General features: G+C 39.2%; 1 protein-coding gene across 1 annotated transcript in view; it reads left to right on the top strand.

Moving 5' to 3' along the window:
• The window catches only part of ANO4 (anoctamin 4), a 300,178-nt gene that overhangs the window by 225,400 nt on the left and 54,443 nt on the right, over positions 1 to 20,335 (top strand). Inside the window, exons 12-14 of the mRNA XM_081061537.1 lie at positions 604 to 738; positions 1,821 to 1,917; positions 7,670 to 7,730. Coding sequence (XP_080917663.1) covers positions 604 to 738; positions 1,821 to 1,917; positions 7,670 to 7,730 — 293 coding nt within the window. The remainder of the gene's footprint in view (positions 1 to 603; positions 739 to 1,820; positions 1,918 to 7,669; positions 7,731 to 20,335) is intronic.

Below are 20,335 nucleotides of genomic sequence, written 5' to 3'. Positions count from 1 at the left end.
CTGTGAAAAGTCATCACTTAAAAGGGACAGTTGCTCTCAGCATTGATTCATGTTGAATCTCACTAGGGTTTTTTTCTTTCCAGTATCTTGTTATTCTAGCATTGTAAACATCTTGTAAAGTTACGAAATACTGAAATGGGTAGTTTTTCACAATACCTTGGTTTCCTATTTAAATATATATATACACACATATATATACATATATATATATATATATACACACATATATAGTGATATATATGACAAACTAACACACACTTAAATGTTAAAAATGAGATCATGTGTTAGCACCAACTCTTCAAATTTTGTATTCATAATAGTGTCACATCTTCCAGATGGGCTTGGATTTATTCTGTGTTCTCAGAAAAAGCTTGTGTACAATCACACTGTTTTATAAAAGGATTCACCCTATTTCTGCAATAGAGAAGTAGGAGAAGAAATGTAAGCCCAGAGCCGAGATTAGGTCAAATGTTCTATTCTCTTGGCTTCCCTTGTCTGCATGTTTACCAGCAAGGCCACTACAAAGTAGAAGACTGAGCCAAGTGTTACAATGCCTAACTAAACATTTCGCTGTAATTGGCAAGGCTGTTGTGTCTTAAACAGGCGGTACTTTGGAGAGAAGATTGGGTTGTATTTTGCCTGGTTGGGCTGGTACACCGGCATGCTCTTCCCAGCAGCCTTCATTGGATTGTTCGTCTTTTTGTATGGAATCATTACTCTGGATCACTGCCAAGTCAGGTATGGGGAGCCCTGGGTGGGAAGGCCTCTGCTTATGTTTAAAGATAGCTGTTTGTGCTTTGGGGGTATTCACAGATCGTGGGCCCACCTAGCTTTTCCTTCTAACTTCCTTCCCAGTCTCTTCTGGAAAAATTTGAAAGGCTCAGTTCACTGGGTCTTTTTATCCATTGCCCCTACTGTTGTGGTCTTCAGCTACCAAGGAAGCAGAGCTTACATTTGTGGACATGTAGGCCTCCATCTGTCCACAGAACAAATCACTTTCATTCACTGGCTAAAAGTTGCTCTTTTGGACTTTGTCCACCTTTTTTCCTGTATGCTAATACTGCAAAATAGTGAGTTAAGAATCATGTTGTATGACTTCTGTGTTCTTACAAGGACCCTTTAAACCTAAACAAGAGAGACGTCTCTCCAACTTGCTAGGTTCTTGAGAATGAGTCAGTATTAATGATTGTTTTCTTGTCCCTCTCACAAGAACAGAGTTTTAGGTATTCATAGAGATCTTATTGCAGGACTGGACAATGCTCTTAAATAATAAATGTGCCTTTTAGAAGTGATTACAAAAAAAAAAAAGTGATTGATTGATCCTCCCCGCTACCAAAATATTTTACTTTCCGGTGAAATTGTTAATGAGATATAGTTCTCTCCCAGAACTAATACCTAGTATTTTTATTTATTCCTCCATTATTAATGTTAACTTATCATGCATATAGAAATTAAGGCAGGCACTTTTAGGTATCTCATTGTTCCCATAATTCAGTATGAAATTGCTTCAAACTTATGCAATGTTGTGAATAATTTTTGTATAATTTGGGGTAAAATAACCAATGTTTGCTTGATGCATTTTTCTGAGTTTAACTTATTAGTATGTAAATCCAAGAAACAGCCCCATAAATAAGTTTGTCAAATTACTGAATTGTGCAGGAACTTGTTCATATTAATAACAAATAAGGCTAAGAAGCTTTGGAGGACAAAAAATGCAATTTACTAGACCTTATGTACTGCTTGAATATTCTGGTGAAATTGGAGGGGAAGAAATGCTCTTATGTCATCAAAAAGCCGTCCTTTTTGGTTCTCTTTTCCAGTAAAGAAGTCTGCCAAGCTACAGATATCATCATGTGTCCTGTGTGTGATAAATACTGTCCATTTATGAGGCTGTCAGACAGCTGCATTTATGCCAAGGTAATTGCAACTGTGCAGCATTGCATTTGTTTTTAAATTTAATTTTATTATGAGTTTCAGGTGTACCAAACAACATAATGATTAGAAATTTACACCCCTCACAAAGTGATAGCCCCACCCCGTCTACTACCCTTCTGACACTGTACATAGCCATTACAGTACCATTGACTATATTCCCTATGCTGTGCTTTACATCTTGTGAATACACACACACACACACACACACACACACACACGTGTGTGTGTGTGTGTGTGTAATAGTTGACATTCAAAATTATTTTGTTAGTTTCAGATATACAGATCAGTAGTAGGTATTTATATAATTTATGAAATGATCCCCCCGATAAGTGCAGTACCTATCTGACACCCTACATAGTCTTTACAACGTTATTGATTATATTCCCCATACGGTATTTCACATCCCTGTGTCTGTTTTGTGACTATCAATTTGTACTTTCTAATCCCTTCACCTTCTCACCCATCACCCAACCCCCTCCCATCTAGCAACCATCAGTGTTTTCTCTGTATCTATGAGTCTATTTCTGTTTTGTTTGCTCGTTTATTCTGTTCTGTAGATTCTACATATAAGTGAGATCATATGGTATTTGTCTTTCTCAGTCTGACTTATTTCATTTAGCATAATATCCTCTAGGTCCATCCCTATTGTTGCAAATGGTAAGATTTCATTTTTTATGGCAGAGTAATACTCCATTGTATAAATGTACCACAACTTCTTTGTCCAATCATCTAGTGATGGGCATTGTGGTCGTTTCCATATCTTGGCTATTCTGAATAGCGCCGCAATAACCATAGGGATGCATATATTTTTCCAAATTAGTGTTTTGGATTTCTTTGGGCAAATACCCAGGAATGGAATTGCTGGATCATAAGACAGTTCTATGTTTAATTTTTTTAAGGAATCTCCATACTGTTTTCTATAGTGGCTGCACCAATTTGCAACCCCACCAACAGAAATGTGCAGCATTTTAGGTGGATTGACTTTTACATACCCTTTCCTGAGGAACAGAGGCTAGCTGTATTCTCTCGGTGGTATCTGATCTTTGATTCTCAAGTTTATGTTGTAGGAGAGCCTCACCTCAGTCATTCAGTTTCCTAATTCAAATATCTTTTGGTACCATATATGTATTTTAAATGTATTGGATCTAATTATCACAAGAAGCTGCAGCACACACAGTGCAAAACTAGCAGTTGTTCAAGTCAGAGAGAGGTTCAAATCTTGACGGTGCTCTTTACCACTTGTCAGCCCTGGAACAAATTGCTTAACCTCACTGAGCCTCAGTTTTCTCATTTGGAAAATGAATGTGATTCTTGTTTCACATGACTGTTATAGGAAGTGAGATAAGATGTGTATGGAGCAAAATGCTTGGTAAATGATAAGGTCTCAGAAAACGAGAGTTGCCATCCTTTTCCTCCTCTTCATCATCGTTATTGTCAAAATAAGACTTACATTCAAGACTAGTTCAGCCACTTACCTCCTAGACCCTGCACAGGTACAGCCTCTTTGAGGCTGAATCCTCCTCTCTAAAATGTAGCCTGTGATACCTGCCCTCTCAGCCTCATGGCATGTCATAAGGACCAAAGAAGATGGTGCATGTGAAAGTGCTTTGAAAAAAACAAGTACATAGGACCATTATGTCTATGATGTGTTACTTCCTGCATGTCCCTTTCTCATGTTATGCCTTATGTTATTAAAATTTTCGACATGTTCATCAAATGCCTATGGTTTTTTACTCTGGGGCAGTGTCACTAATTCAAAGCTGGAATATTGGCTGATAAAGACTTATCCAAGATTCACTGCCTATCAACTTGCGCAGATTCCAGATATAAAAGGGGTTGGCAGATTTTCCTGAATCTCTGCAATCACTGCAGCTTGGATCTATCTAATTATACTGCTGGCACTGCAGTTTTGTTCGTTTTAAATGAGAGAACATTTGATAGGCAGCCCAGAAGCCTGCCCATCTCTGATGTCTGTAGCAGTGCAGGTGGCTGGGCTGTGTGGGTGGAGCCTAAACCACAGCAAGCTAGCTGTAATTACGAAAAGATTTGAGCTCTTAGTATGTGCCACAAAGAACCAAAAAAGCACAAAACACTCTTCCTGCCTTTGGAGAAGATATAAATAGGCCTTTTTAGGTGAGGGCAAATTTAACAGAGTGAGCTAGGGAAATAGAGATTTGGTGAGGATCAAGAGAATTTTGTCAGTAATATAATTTTTGTTTAAAGATCATGAGTTAAGGCTGAGTGATTCGGGTACAAAAATCCTGCTTTGGGGGAATCTCAGAAGCCCAGTTTGTTGTTGTTGTTTTGGGGTATTTACGTGTATTTATTTGTATGTGTGTTTTTTTTAACATGCAAAGACATGCTTTTAGTGAAGTTCTCTTTTTAGAAGATCCAAGATAATTCCTTTAAAGGGTCATCTTGAAATAGTTTAGAGTACTCAGATTTTATAGAAGCTTCTTTGGGCAGTTATCCTACTGAATATAAGATCTAGAACAAAAATAATAATAGCTAGCTTATAGCTATCAAAAATAGCCAGACAACCTACCTTTCTTATTTCTAATTCTCACAGCAACTTCAAGGTAGATGTTATTATTCCCATCTTACTCAGAGATTCAGAAGTAAAAATTACTCATCCATGGTCACATAGCAGTAAGTAGCTGAACTTCGGTTTATCTGACTGCAGGCCGTAATTTTCCCAACTGCATCATAAGATGTTTAGATTCTGGATTTTAGCATTGATCATACCTGGAAACTTAGGAAAATGAAGGCTAAAAAGCCATGGAGTGACAGAACTGAAGTTCTACAGAGTTTCACCTAGAAAAATGTATTTAGAAATGTGAGATTGATTTCATGGGACTGAGGGTACCCAGGAATCAAATCGGAGCCCCGATACAATATAATCAATGGCTGTTCTGCTGATCAGGAATGGTTTTTCCCAGACCCTCAAACACCAACTCTAACTGACTTAAGCAAAAAGGGACTTATTGGTTCATTTTGCTGGAAAAGACACTGCAGTAGCTCGCAGTATCTGAGCAGAAAGTCTTCATGGCCTAGAACTGGTCCTCTAGGCCCCCAGGTCACTCTCTGGCCACCTCTCTATAGGATCATTCTGCCCACACGTTTTCTTCCATGATGGGGAAGGTGGCTGCTGACCACCATAGCTTCAGGCTTGTAACTTCCTTCCTTTTTCTCCTGAAGCACATTTTTATGCTTATTCTAAATCGTAGTCTGCTGTAACAGAATGTCTGAAGGTATATGTTACCTAGTTTGGATTTGGGGGGAGGTGCTCTCTTCCCCAGATATTCCATTATTTTGGCCTGTGGGTGCTTATCCTCTGGAGGTACCAGCCACTTTGGGTCAGGGTCAGAGGCCTGTTTCTAGGCTGTGAGCCCTGGTGAGTTTACAGGGAGGAGAGGACAGCATGTCCCAGGCCCCACTGTGTGCTGCCACTCTTCCAGAGGACTTTTCTGCTGGGAGTAGCATTTTTAAGCCAGTTTAGAACAAAGGAGAATTGGGAGGAGGCACTCTCCCTTGATTATAAACTGCCAGCCCTGGGGCTTAAGGGGGAATGCACCGAGAAGTGAATACCCAAGGGCAGTTGGCTAGGCAGCACCCACTTCCATCATCTCCTCAACCAAGCAAGACTCTGAGCCTCCCTGCTACTACCCCAAGAACGCCAGCACGTGTGGTTTGGCCTGTTGCAGCTGATTTCTAAGGGAGGGGAAATTAATTGTCCAGTGACGCTTGAGGATGAGGCTGGAGTAGAACTTATATAATATCTCTAACTACCTGTGCTCTCACTCTTCTTGGGAACTGCCACCTAATTCTCCTGTACACCACCATCCACCATTTTCATTCTCTCTCTCTCTCTCTCTCTCTCTCTCTCTCTCTCTCTCTCTCTCTCTCTACACACACACACACACACACACACACACACACACACACACATACACAAACACCAGTTCAAGGCAACCTTCCCTCTCCCCTGGAGTTCTCAGGGTCTTTGTTTGTTCGTTTTTGTGTTTTGTGAGTTCCTGGGTTGGTTTTGGCAGAAATCGCTATTAACTCACCCCTCCTGATTCATATATTCCCAAAGTGGTAACTGCTGCAGAAAGATGTCTTTCTCCAAATGTTTGCGTACCAGTCCCAGAAAAGGACTCTGGTTCTATTTGAGCCATGTGCCCCTTGGTGACCTACATGAGAGTGATCTGTTACCTGGAGAAGGGAGAAGGAAGGAGAGACGATCTTAGCAGCCCAAAATAATGACAACCACAATCCATTCCAGAATCTACACACTGGTTCAGGCAATAACTTCTACCCACTCCCAGTAAATACCCTAATAGAGAGCACATACCAACCACATACCTCTGGAACTCTCAGGCTTGGTTTGATGCTGAGTGCCCAATACACAACATAACACTCCCTCTGGCATATGAAATAAATCAGCTTTAGATTTTGTCTCACATTAGATGTTTGAGTGTTGCCCATCTCTCCTATGTTCCAAAAGAGAGAGAGAGAGAGAGAGAGAGAGAGAGAGAGAGAGAGAGAGAGAGAGAGAGAGAGAGAAGGTATAAACTTTTGAAAAATTTTGAAATACTTCATACTCTGCTATAATAGGAAAAGACCTGTTTACACTTGGCACATTCTCCAAGGGACAGTAAAGTATACTTTATAGAGAGCTCTAAAGCACCAAAAAAAAGTTATGCTTTATGAACATATCAGTCATCATTTCAATTTGGCATGATACTGGTGTGATGTATCCTGGATGGAAAAATGAGCTTGACAGTTTTGCAGCAAGAATATTTTTGCTTTCTGCTGTGGTGTTTGTGATAGAATATATTATTCTAACAATCAAGTATTTGCTAGCTATCCTTACATTATGTGTAATAGGTAAATATAGTGATTACCCGAGGCTTTAACATAGGTGGAAGTGGACTTTCTTAATGGTCTGCTCTCTCCTCTTTATAATGCTGAAACCCAGAGGACAGCCCAGAAAATGGGCTACACAAACAAAATAGCCATGTTTTCAAAGTGAATAATTGAGGCATTAAATAGAGTGCTTGGGGGCCAGCTCAGTGTCTCAGGTGGTTGGAGCCCTGTGCTCCTAACACCGAGGTCGCTGGTTCGATTCCCACATGGGCCAGTGGGCTGCGCCTTCTACAGCTAAGATTGTAAACAACAGCTCTCCCTGGAGCTGGGTTGCTGTGAGCAGCTGGAGGTCAGCGTGAGCTGCCGTGGGCTGCTGTGTGCTGCCGTGGTCTGCTGCGGCTTGAATTGGAGTGGGGGTGGAGGGCAGGCGGAAGAAGGGTGGATAAAAAGAGTGCTTGGGAAATCAGAGACCTTTAAAGTAGCAACAATTATACCTTCCTGGTCTTAAATATATTATCTATCTATGTAGATATAATATATAATATATAATTAATATATAATATACATATATTCACGTATAATAGTTTTTATAGTGCATGAAAGGAAATTCTTAGCAGCACTATTGGGGCTGTTGGTAAATGTTCAACTAGATGACCCAATAAAGGGAATAGATTCTCTCTTCCATATGTAAACTACTTCACAGTTAGAGGATATCCTTCTTGATTATTATCTAAAAGAAATATCTTACAAAGAAACCCAGCAAAATTTATTATATCCTTACAGCTAGTTTTACAGAAACTGAAAAAAATGTGATTTGGAATATAGTATATAAGAAGTTAGTTTAACTATGACTCAATGTTCCCAGGTTACCCACCTTTTTGACAATGGAGCCACTGTCTTCTTTGCTGTTTTCATGGCAGTCTGGGGTAAGTGTTCTACATCCGTCTAACTTGAGTTCCCATCCTATGTTCTGTAATCTGTTCCTTTGGAAATCTGACTTTGGATTTGAAAGGAAGAAGCTTGAATAAATTCAGTTGCTTGTTCTGATAGACACAAGCTGATAAGTAATTCATTTGGTTTATTTAAAAAATGATATTGTGGAGGAGAGACATGTCTGATTTCTCTTAAACCTCCAACAATTTTGTCAGTATTCCCTTATTAAAGTAAAATTCACCTTCCTCTGGAGAGAAAAATAAAGCTTATATTATAGCATAGCAAAAGGTCTGGTGAGACCTGAATAGCCGTCTCAGTATATATCAGACTTTCTGTTGTGCGTGGGATCTTTTCATTAGGCTAGTGTATGAGTACCCACCTCTGGATTTCTTCCAGTTCAGGTCAAAATGACCTCCTCTAAACAAAAGCTATGTATAAGGCTGAACTGAGTTCTATATAAGTTTAAGCCAACGGCACCATAATAACAAGGTGTGATGGGACATTCACTTAAAGAATTACTTAACCCAAAGAAGTTCTTAATCCACTTCTTTGTAAAATGGGTTTAATAGTATCTTCCTAGTCAAATAATTATAAAGCTTTCATTTAATAGTGTAGAAAAGAGTCTGGACAAATTCAAAGTGAACAGTGAATGGCAGTTACTTTGGAGAGGAGGATTCGTGGAAGGGTAAGTGAACAGTGACAAGAGACAAACTTTTTACACTATAGATTTTTAGTGTGACTTGAATTTTTTTACAATAATTATGTACTTTTTTCTAGAACTTAAAATACCAAAATCTGAATTTTGATGTTACTCCACCAACTTGAGGGTTAGGCTCATGTTGTTCCTTCTGTTTGGGATGAATATCTGAATCTTCCCCCATCTTTCAGGGCCCAGCTGAACTGTCATCTGCTCCAGCCAGAAGATGTCTTCCTCATTTGAACTTTCATAGCATTTGGTTTACATCAGTCTTTGGGCACTTATAATGATATGTATATACAACTTACCTCCCCTAGGAGGTTTGTGGTCCTCAAAGACCATTATGGTCACTGGAGACCCCATATTTCTTTTAAAGACAGACAGATTTATGTTTGGTGGGTGGATGGATGGATGGGTGGATGGATGGATGGAAAAAATAAAAGAGAAGGGAAAGAGAAAGAAATTACCAAAAGAATTTCTTTATGAGACAACGAATGTGTCTAAATGCTCTCTTTGACAAGTGAAAATATAAAACCTTGTTCTCTTGAGGAGGCTTGTTCTAGATATATTGTATCTTCACTACCTAGAGATCTTTAAAGGATAGTTGTCCTACCCATCACAGCTCTGTTAAAGGGACATATTTTGAATTCTATGACTATAGCCCCTTTCAGCCAGGGGGCATTTGACTCAAGATCAGTCAAACCATAGGTTGGTGAGTGACTTTGGAGATGGCCTGAGGTTCTGCCCAAACAGGGACTTACAGGGCCATCCAGAGTCTTATTCTCAAGGCTGTAGATTGGGAAATGTGGATAGAGATAGGGAGTTAGCAGTAGGAACTGACAGAAAGATGCAGAGAGAGCCGGAAGGAGCACAGGAGAGAGGAATTGAGACCGACCATCAGGTAGAAGTAGGGGCCAGGAGTAATTATGAGAAGGCTGAAATAATGACAACTCAGAACATAGAAATAAGCAAGAGCAAATAACTAGTGGAAAAGATACAGAATAAAGGGTGAAAAAGCCAACTAGTGGCCGCCTGGGAGAAAATGCAAGGCATTTCCCCAAAGAGAACACCGAAAGTATATCCAAACCATGTCATTAGTGGAGTATCATCATGAAGACCCAGAAGGTCTCTTGTGACTGAGATCCCTCAAGCTGCTGGCTTCCATATCCTGTCTCTGAATAGGCCCAGTCTGTAATTCCCACGAGGTACCTGCCTCCCTCAGTGGGCCTTGCAGAAAGCCCTCACTACTTGTGCAATTTTTAGTGCATGTCTGTCCCTTGTAAACAGACGAAGCTAATCATTAACAGAGTTTGGTTATTGGACCAAGCTCTCCAATCAAGGATGTGTATTTGGTTTTTGTGGATCATATCAGTATCAGTAACTATGATCAGGAAGTATAATAAGCAATCCAGTGCTTGAGCTTTGCCCTGGTTACAAATGTGTTCATTTCTGGTTTAAGAACCAATGATTCCCAAACTTTTTCAAGTCATGGCATACATAGAAAATGATACGATTTACACAATGTATGGATGCACGTGGAGGAAGGAACCTGCTCTTAGCCTGGGATAATACCTCCCTACCCCCAGCCACCGCAAGGACTGAAGGGATTATTACCTCTTGCAGACCTATAGTCCATTCCTGTCAGACCCATTGGGACGCTCTGCTTTGGGCTGCTAGTCTACTCTGAAAGGAGTCAATGCTTCTGTATAGAGAGTTGTACTCTGGAAGAATTAAAATACAGAACTCCCTTACGCACTTCATTGTTTCACCCATTTTAGGTATACTTTGACTGCAATAATGTTTTCTTCTCCCACAATTTTCCCTCTGAGACTGTATATAGAAGTAAAGTTCCGGTGTAACGACATTGGTCTACTAGGCAGCAGTGGTCATCTCTTCCACCCCTCACTCACTCAGTTCCACCATTACAAAAGGGATTGATTGCATTCCTTCCTTTTAAGTTCAAATGCCTCATTCTGGGCATAATAAGTAGGTTTTATTTTATCCCTGACAACCTCAACTGATTGATTGGTGGTGACCGCCTGAAGGGTGGAGTTGAGAAGCTTCTGAGGTTGCAAGTAGGTGGGTTGGAGATTTGACATTCCTTGTTATTCAGAGGGTACTCAGTAAGGATCTGATAGATGTTTTGTAATAACCTATGGGCACAGGGGAACATTTTAGGCTCACTCCAGGCTATGCAAGCCCAGAATAATTCATCCTCTGAATTGCTTTGTTTCAGTTGACAACTTATTGCTTAAATCTTATATTGTTCCCAGCAAAAGAATGAGAAAAAGAATGATATACCCCGGGTGTTCCTTTGTAGATAGGGATATGCCTTTTTGCAGAAGTCTGGAATGGCCAATTATAATAATAGCATACACGAATTGAGGACCTACTATGTGCTGGGCACTGTCCTAAGCATTGTACAGTATCATCTCAGTTCATCTTTATACCAACCTTTGAAGAAGGTACTAGTGCTGTTATTATCCTCATGTGATAGATGAGGAAACCGAGGCAGTAGCTAGAAAGTGGCAAAGCCAAGAGTTCAACTGGCCAGTCTTAGCTCTTACACTCTACTGCTAGGATCAGAGATCCTATTGGCTTCTGCTTCAGAGATCTGAACTTGAAGATAAAGGACTGTTCCACTCAACCTGAGCCCCATTCATACTGCTTTGTGAGGGTGATGATTTCTAAAAGCATGCCAGTTCTAACAGAGCCCAGTTTAATGGTCTCAGGATCATCCTTTATGATTGACAAGTTACAACATTTAAGAAAGCAAACCTTCTTTTTGAGAAATTGCTAGATGTGGGGGTGTTTAGAACAAGACCTCAGAAGGGGCGAGTTGATGCTTGCTGTGTTGCCTTTTGCTTTATGTGTTCACCAGAGAAACAATAAGGCTCCATTCGGAGCCCATCTGTAGCGGCTAGCGTGGGCCTTCGTGTGGGATTAGAAATCTTCCCAGAACTCCACTGCCTTCGTTCATGTTCTCATGCCTGTGATCACAGGGATGCCTGGGGAGCCTCGGGGTATGTGGTGAGCCTAGGGCTCTGGGCTAAACCACAGTGTGGCTTTTTCCTCAATGCTCATTTTTGTTCAGAAGGATTCAAGGAACGAAACAATTATGGCTTAAATTAGCTTCTCTCCCTAGGGAAAGCAAATGACTCATTAGGGAACGATGTTATGGAGACTTGCCAACGAACAGATTATTTCCCACTGTTCTTCATTTCTGGTGTTTTTTTTCCTCCTTCCTCTGTTTCTACTCTCTTTCAGTGTTGCCCAAAATTATCCCTAGTAAACAAACAAATCAATATTCTCATAGCTCTCCAGCCAAAGTAACAACATTGTGGTTATTTTAATGCAAATTCAAAGATTCTCTGTATGACCCTGTCAGTAATCTATGAATGAAGTATGTCTCATTTTTTGATAATGAATTTTATAATAATTGGCCTTTTATTCTGGATATTTGCACTAATTATCTTTTATAATGTATGTCCCACAAAAATGGTGATTGTATATTCAGAAAAAGAAAAGGTATGCATTTACTAAACGCCTACTAAGTGCATAGGTGCAGTCACTCATGACATCTCATCAATTTCTCATAACCCACCAGGAGGAAATTACTATCCCCCTTTCATAGATGAGTATATTGAGGCTCAGAGAAGTGATCCGATTTGCCCAAGTTTACCCAGCAGCTGGTAAGTGGTAGAGCCTGGATTTTAAACCAGACCTGGTCTGCCCACCTCCAGAATCATTCCAGAGTGTGTTCACCATGCCATGTGCATTCTATAGGATATATTGATTAAGATTCCATTACTCAGCAGACGGTGCATTCTCACTGGCACTTGGCACTGAGTATACAAAAATGAGTAAGATGGTATCTCTGGTCTCAAAAATCTCAGAGTATACTGAGGGAGAGTTGGTCATTGCGATCCAGGGTATTAAGGCCAATGTACAATGGGACAGTGAGGGTCCATGCACCAACTTCCTGAGGCAAAAAGGAAAAGCAGAAAAGGTTTCGTCCAAGATGAGACACTGGGACCAAGTCTTAAATTTTCCAGGCAAAGGAGTGAGGTTGGGGAAGGTGTGGGTAAGATTCTGAACTGAGAATAATGTGGGCAAAGCTCATATACCCTCTGTGTGCTGATTGCACTGAAAAAGAAGGATGTTCATTACAATCAGCTCACGGAGTCTATGTGAGTTTCCTAGGGGGGCTGTAAAACAAATACCACAAACCGGATGTCTTGAAACAACAGAAATGTATTCTTTCACAGTTTTGGAGGCCAGGAGTCCAAAATCAAGGTGCCAACAGGGTTGGTTCCTTTGGAGGGCTCTGAGGAGGAATTTATTCCATGCATCTCGCCTAGCTTCTGGTGACAGCCAGTGACCCTTAGCGTTCCTCGGCTTGTAGATCACTTTAGTCGCTGCCTCTGTCTTCACCTACATTCTCCCTGTGTGTCTGTTTTCACATGGCTGTCTTTTTAATTAGTCATATTGGGTTAAGGGCCCACTCTATTCCAGTATGAATTCATTTTATCAAGTTAACTTGCAATTACCTTATTTCCAGATAGAATCACTTTCTGAGGTTGGCACTTAGGACATCAACACATCTTTTGGGAGGTAGGAGACACAATTCAACCCATAACGATGCATGTTGAAGGCTGAGATCTGCGTATCCCAGGACATTTGTGCCACAATAGCGAACCATGGCTTCAACCTGTAGGCAACAGAAAGCCAACTGAAGTTATAAGCTGGGGAGTGACATCATCAATTGTGTTTGGAAAGTAACTGGCAACAGTATGGGCAGGGGTGAAAGTAGCAACCAATACGTAACGGGTAGCGGTTAGAAGGCTGTTCTAGTGTTTAGTGAACATATTATGCAGAATTGGGCTCAGAAAAGATGTAAGTTACATGAATAAAAACTTTATACTGAGATATGTTTTGCTTGATGTAGTCACAGCATATATGGATATCGAGTTGGTGGTTTTCTCTGGATGATATTATAAGATTTTTGTCAGCTTTATTTAGGTTTAATTTATATGCAATAAAATCCAAAAATTTTAAGTGCCCAGTTTGACAAGTCAAATGTATATAGTCATGTAGCCATCATCATCGTGATGATATAGAACATTTTTATCCTCTAGAAAGTTTCCTCATGCATCTGCAGTCAGTCCCTTGGCAACCTCTAACCTGCTTCCCACCACTATAGTTTCACCTGTTCTAGAATCTCACACAAATAGAATCATTCAGTATTTAGCATTTTGCGCCTGGCTTCTTTCACTAAGACTAATGTTATCGAGACTCATTTATGTTGTTGTGTATGTCAGTAGTCTGTTCCTTTTTAGGAACAAATAGTATTCCATTGCCTGGATATACTATTTTTTTACCCATTTACTAATTTTTAAAATTTGTTTACCCATTTACTAATCAATGAACATGTAGAGCCGTCCAGTTTTTAGCCATTATAAATAAACTTGAAAATCATTATCTATTACAAATTTTCGCATATTTGCATAAAAATCTTTATATCTATTTTTCTTAATGGAAATAACTAGGAGTGGCAATGCTGGATCACAGAATAAGTGAATGTCTAACAGTATAAGAAGTTGTTTTCCAAAGTGACTTTCCATTTTGCATTTACGATAGCATGATGTACGAGTTCCAGGTGTTCTGCATCCTCACAAATACTTGGAATTATCAATCTTTATTATTTCAGTCATTGTAATGGGTGTATATTGTTATCTCATTGTAGTTTCAATTTGCATTTACCTCATGACTAATGATGTTGAACATCTTTTCATGAACTTATTTGTGATCTGCACATCTTTGGTGAAGTATTTGTTCAAATCATTTGTCCGTTTGTTATTGGGTTTGTCTTATTTTTAAGTTGAAAAAATTCTGTATAAATTCTGGATAGAAGTCCTTTATCATACACATCTTTGCCAATAAATTTTTCCCCAGTTTGAGGCTTGAGTTTTTATTTTCTTAATGGCGTCTTTTGAAAAGCAAGAGTTTTTACTTTTGATATGTTCCAGTTAAGATTTGTTTTCTTTTTTTCCGTCTGTGCTTTTTGTGTTTTATTTAAGAAATCTTTACCAACCTCAAGGTCCCTAAGATTTCCTTCTTTGTTTTCCTCTGGAAAGCTTAGAGTTTTAGCTCAAATATTTAGATTTTTGAGTTATTTCAAGTTGATTTTTGTATGTGGTGTAAGGTAAAAGTCAGATCCATTTTTTGGCATATATAGATATTGAGTTGTTCCAGTAATAGGAAAGATTATCCCTTTCCTCCTTGAATTTTCTTGGCATTTTTTTGATTAAAATCAATTGGCCATATATATGGGTCTATATCTGGAATTTTGTTCTGTTTGATCCATATTAGTATTTTTATGGCAGTAAAATACCATCTTGATAACATTATAGTGAGCCTTGAAATCTTATTCTTTTTAAAAATCGTTTTGGCTGTGTTATGTCCTTTGCATTTCCATATAAATTTTAGAATCAACTTGTTACTTTCTACCCCCCAAAAATCTGACATTTTGATTGTGATTCAATTGAGTCAATCAATTTGTGAACATTGAAAACAATATCAAATATTTCTACTCCTGAATGTCATTTAGCTTTTTATTTATTTAAGTGTTCTATTAATTTCTCTAAGCATGTTATATCATTTTCAATGTACAAGTGTTGAATATTTTTAGAAAATTTTCCAGAATCATATTATCTAGTACTCCAATTACATGTATATTAGACCACTCAATATTGTCCTACAGGTTACTTATTCTTTGTTCACATTTTTTAGTCTTTTTAGTCTTTGTTTTTGTATTATTTCTATTGATTTGCTTTCAGGTTCACTGATCTTTTCTTCTGAAAAATCTAATCTTCTGTTAATCCTGTCCAGTGTATTTTTCTCTTCATATCTTGCGCTTTTCATCTTGGGTCTTTTTATATCTTTTATTACTCTCCCTATTGTGCTCATGTTTTTCATCCACCTTCTTGACATATAAAGTATATTTATAATGGTCACTTATCATCCTTGCTCTATTATTTCTGTCAGTTCTAGACAGTCAGTCTGAGATTGATTGAATTTTCTCCGGGTTATGGGTTTTATTTTCCTGCCTGATGATTTTTTATTAAATGCTGGAAAATGTTGAGTGTGGGTTTTTGTTGTCTTTCCTCAATCTTAACTTTGTTCAGGAATGCAGTTAACTTACTTGGAGCCCAATTTGATTATTTTGAGAGTTATTTTAGCTTGTTAGGGTAGGTCCAGAGACCCACGATTAATTTATGACAGTTATGAGGCCTCCTACAATACCCTATGTGTAACAAGATCTCTCCACTCTGATGGGTGGGATTGTGAACTACTTCCAACCCTGTGTGAGCTCTCGGGATTGTTTGTTACCAACAAGCAGCCTGTGTAGTTTCATCCCATACATGTCAAGAGTACAGGGCACCTCATTGTTGCTCTGGAATTTTCTTTCAGTTTAGCTCCCTCTTCTCTTGTACTCTGCCCACAAATTCTTACCAACTGACCCTCCCTACTCCAGTCTCTGTCTTCTCAGCTCAGTAAGACCATGAGGTTCTGTTTTGGTTCCTCCTGCTTGAATTGTAGTTGGAAATGCCTCTGAATCATGAGTTGGTACGATCCTAGGGCCCACCATTTATTTCTTTTCTCTCAGGGATCACGGTCCTCCACTGTCTCTTGTCCAGCATTGATAACTGTTTTTTTTTCTTATATTGTAACAGTTAATCTCATGAGTAGAAGTGAAAGTCCTCAGGCTGCTACAGTTTGATGGATTTTTATAAAAGGGAAGCACACCCTCAGACAGGGCCTCAGACTATTATGGTTCCTTGGGGAAACTGGCCATTTCTTCAGCTTCACCAGTTCAGAAACATTGCTGGAATATCCAAAGCTAAACTGACTTGAGGATACCTCTTCTAAACTTTGCAAATACCAGAGCATAATCCAGAATGTGAAAATACAGGTATATGAGAGTGAATACTTTATAATGGTCATCTAGAGTACCTTCTTCCTGTGTCAGGATGTTTGGGAAACCAAATTAATCATCAATATCTGAGCAGGGAAATTAGTGCAGCTAGAAAAATCCCTAATACATCAAAAAATGCAATTAATGATTCTTAAGTGAATGGAAGAGGGGAGCAAGAACTATTTTCTTTTTCTGTTTGATTAGTCATCCTCATCCCATTATACAGAACATCCTTTGAGACTGGTTCATGTCAGGATACCTTTCTAATATTCTACATCATATCAAACTCTGCCAAATTTGTATTCTTAGAGCCTTGGTTTTCCTAAGTTACAGATTGACTATCCCCTATCTGGACACACTGACTTTCTCCAGGAAATATTCAATGCCAATAATTAAGTTTTAACTTCTTAAAATGTGCAATCACATTCTTGTCCTTCTAGAATCCTGAGGTCACCCTCATGTTGGCATTTTAGGGTGCTCTATATACTTTCTAGTCACTCACTTACATTCACTTACATCATTTCTGCCAATGGCCTATCTCAAATGTTTTCAATTAGCAAACCTATAAAAATATTCTATTTGGTTCTCACCAATTTTAGAAATATACAAATAAACTGTTATCACTTTGAAATTAAGATAGTTCACATGCAGATATATTTTATATTTTCTCTTGAAAATTTTATAGATCTCACCACATTACAGTCAGTGGGAACTGAAGAACACCTGCCACTTTACGTGGTCCACACAACTCCCCAATTTGTTCTGATCCCCGTTATTTTCTGTTGTGTGGCTTCCTCTTCTAGATTTTGTACTGATCTGGCACCTTACCATTTAAGTTTGTGACTCCTAGCTAAGCTGATTCCTTTTGTGAAGATTTCATAAGGGAAGCTCTCAAGAGGGGACCTCATTCCTCTATTTCAAGTTCTTGGAAGGTACATGATTGTAATTCTTCTGCTCCTCCTCGAAAGAAACATTCTCAGAAAGTTATAAGGGCCTGAAAAAAATGAAACCTATTAGTAGTATTGATTTCACTTCTTATAAAAGGAAATTAGTATTGGGAGAAAAGTGGCTGAATGTGTGTATAAAGTCAGCCGTTCTTCTTTCCTAGGAAATAAGAGAATCACCGTGACCAGGTTTCTGAAAATGCTTTGTCACCACACAGCAGATCACCATCCTAAAATAAAAACCATCCTTTCTCCTTCATATGTACTTCCCATTTTATTGCTGACCACAGCTCAATTCTTAGTTTTACACATACACATGGAGCATAATCTTTTGACAAGGAAAAAAATTAGACTATAGGATCTCTAAGCTCCTTGTTTTTTGAAAAATATTGGGAAAAAATGCCTTTAAAGTTTTTTTCTGGTATTAGACATAATTCCCCTCTGGACTATCAGTGTAGACATTTTCAAAATGAAGATTCAAATCATGCCTTTCCATACCAATTGTGTTATCAGAGGGCAAAAATTGACAGCATTGTATCACTAGCAGCTTTGGGAATAAGTGTGGGCTTTTCTAGGCCTTCCAGAAAAAGAGGATAGTTGTGAGGATAAAGAGTAAATACCAGGCTCTTACAATGAGCCCATAACTTTAGGGCATAGTACTTTTATATCTATAAATAATTTCAGTAAGGTGCTACTATGGTTGGAAGAGTAGGATTCTTTGTCTTTATTTTTGGCTCTTCTCATTCCATTAGAATTTAAAACTCCCAAGTTGATTTGTGAACTAGTAGCTAAGATTCAGGCAGATATCCCCCCTGGCTTGTAACCTAAATTCTAGTGTGTCCCTAGTCATTGTGACAAAACAATCTTGTTGAATTGTGTCCCCAAAAATATATATGTTGAAGTTCTACCTCCCCCTCCCATACCTCTTACTGTGACCTTATTTGGAAATAGGGTCTTTGAAGATGTAATCAAGTTAAGCTGAGGCCATAGTACATTACCGGTATGACTGATAGAAGAAGAGAAACCAGAGACACAGACACAGGGTAAAATGCAATATGAAGACAGCGGCAGAGATTGGAACAGTGCCCCCACAAGCCAAGGTTTGCCAGCAACCGCCAGAGCTAGGAGAGAAGCATGGAACAGACTCTCCCTCAGGGGTCCAGTAGGAACCAACCCCAGCAACACCTTGATTTCAGACTTTCCACCCTCAGAACATGTGTCACAACTTATTGCTGGGGAAATTAAGCATGTCCTCTGTGGCCCCACTGGGAGAGAACTCTTAGAAACTTGTACCTGGTTTCCCCCAGACCTTGCCCCTTGTGCCTTTTTTCTTTGCTGATTTTGCTTTATATCCTTTTATTGTAATAAATCTCAGTCATGAGTACCACTATATGCTGAGTCCTGTGAGTCCTCCTAGGGACTCCTCAAGCCGGGAGGTGGTCTTGGGGGAACCCCTGACACAACACGACTCAAAGGAAGGACTCCAGTGGACAATGGCTGCTCAGTGTTGGCACTTTTATTAACCTTCAAAGACATCCATATATTTTTAATTTCCCTCTTCTAGAATTAAGCATTTGACTATTTTAGGTGCTCATATATAACAACTATAAGTACTCTGAATTTTTCAGATTTTAGGAAGGCACTGTGGTGTATATACCATTTATTATGTGATCCCCCAGGAGGTCTGGGAAGGAAAGAAAAGAGGAGGACAGGCCTGAATCAACTGACAAGAGAGGGAGGGCTTGGTGACCGAGCTCAGCATGGGTACTTGAGAGACTTCTGACAGGAAAGGGACAAGAAGAGAATATCAAGACCAGACATGGGTTAGAAGAGGGCACTGTGTATTGGCGTAGAAGAGGTAAAGGGAGAGTGATGGGGCTGGGAGATGTTCATTGATATGGCTGCTTTCAATGTATGGATATTCTCAGTTAGAGGGGTAAATGGAGACTCTAAGTAGCCTCATGTCAGCCCAGGTCAGAGCTTGCCACAAGATGAGTTTATGGCAAACTTAAGGTAAAGCAACCTAGAATTTTTGGAGCATTTTGAATCCCTCCTTTGCTTAGCAGGAAGTAGAGAATGAGAAAAGTTAGTTGGTTTGCCAATAGTAGCACAGCTTGTATCTGACTGAGATGGATTTCAAACCTAGGAATGAATGTCTGGGTCACATGCCAGAGAGCTCTTAACTATATACTGTCCTTCTAGTTACTTATTTTGAAAATATATGTTCTATGTCTGAATACCACTAATAAGGAAATAGTATGAGAGCATGGCAGAAAAGGAAAGAAGAACGTAATTCTCTCTCTTTGGAATGGTCATTTGCCTATTTACCTTTCCTCATGAAACTGATTCCAAATAGATGACACATTTTTGCCTCCATAAGTCTAAGTACTAAGGGGTAGAGCCACCAATTGCGTCTCCTAGCATGTCCCTGTGGTATCTATGGTTACAATTGTCCTCAAAGTTTGAGTGTGTGTATATGTGCCTCCCTCATTTGGCCTGTGACTTCCAAGGCAGCGATACTATATTTGATTATTTTTTTCGTCTTTCTCTGTTATTGTATAGTACTCAGTAATTCATTTGAGTAGATTTTTTTTTAGTAGAATTGAGCAGAAAGTTACTTTGGCTGGATGAAGATAACCCCCAGATTTCCCTGGGCGGGGAGGCCAACCCTTGTTGGAAAAGGTTCTTTACAGAAATGACACACATTTACCTTCAATGTAACAGTAAAGAGATGGTTTGGAGAAAAAGAGAAGCAACAGGACTCCTTCATCTAATAAAATAGCTTCCTTCAATGATAGATATTTGCTGTGAGGAGGATTTGGGGGACAAGTAATCACTGCCAATCAAATACATGTGAACTGCTCACTTACATGTTTGCCTTTTTGTTCCAACCTGCCCCTCACTTTTAAAAATAGTACTCTATCAATTAGAAAGTTGTTAGTAACCTGGTTTTCTGTATTCTGACATCCCAGGAGTTTT

The sequence above is a fragment of the Rhinolophus hipposideros genome (genome assembly GCF_964194185.1).
Source record: "Rhinolophus hipposideros genome assembly, chromosome: 9".
Classification (NCBI taxonomy): domain Eukaryota; kingdom Metazoa; phylum Chordata; class Mammalia; order Chiroptera; family Rhinolophidae; genus Rhinolophus; species Rhinolophus hipposideros.
This window is presented reverse-complemented; position numbering and strand designations above follow the sequence as displayed.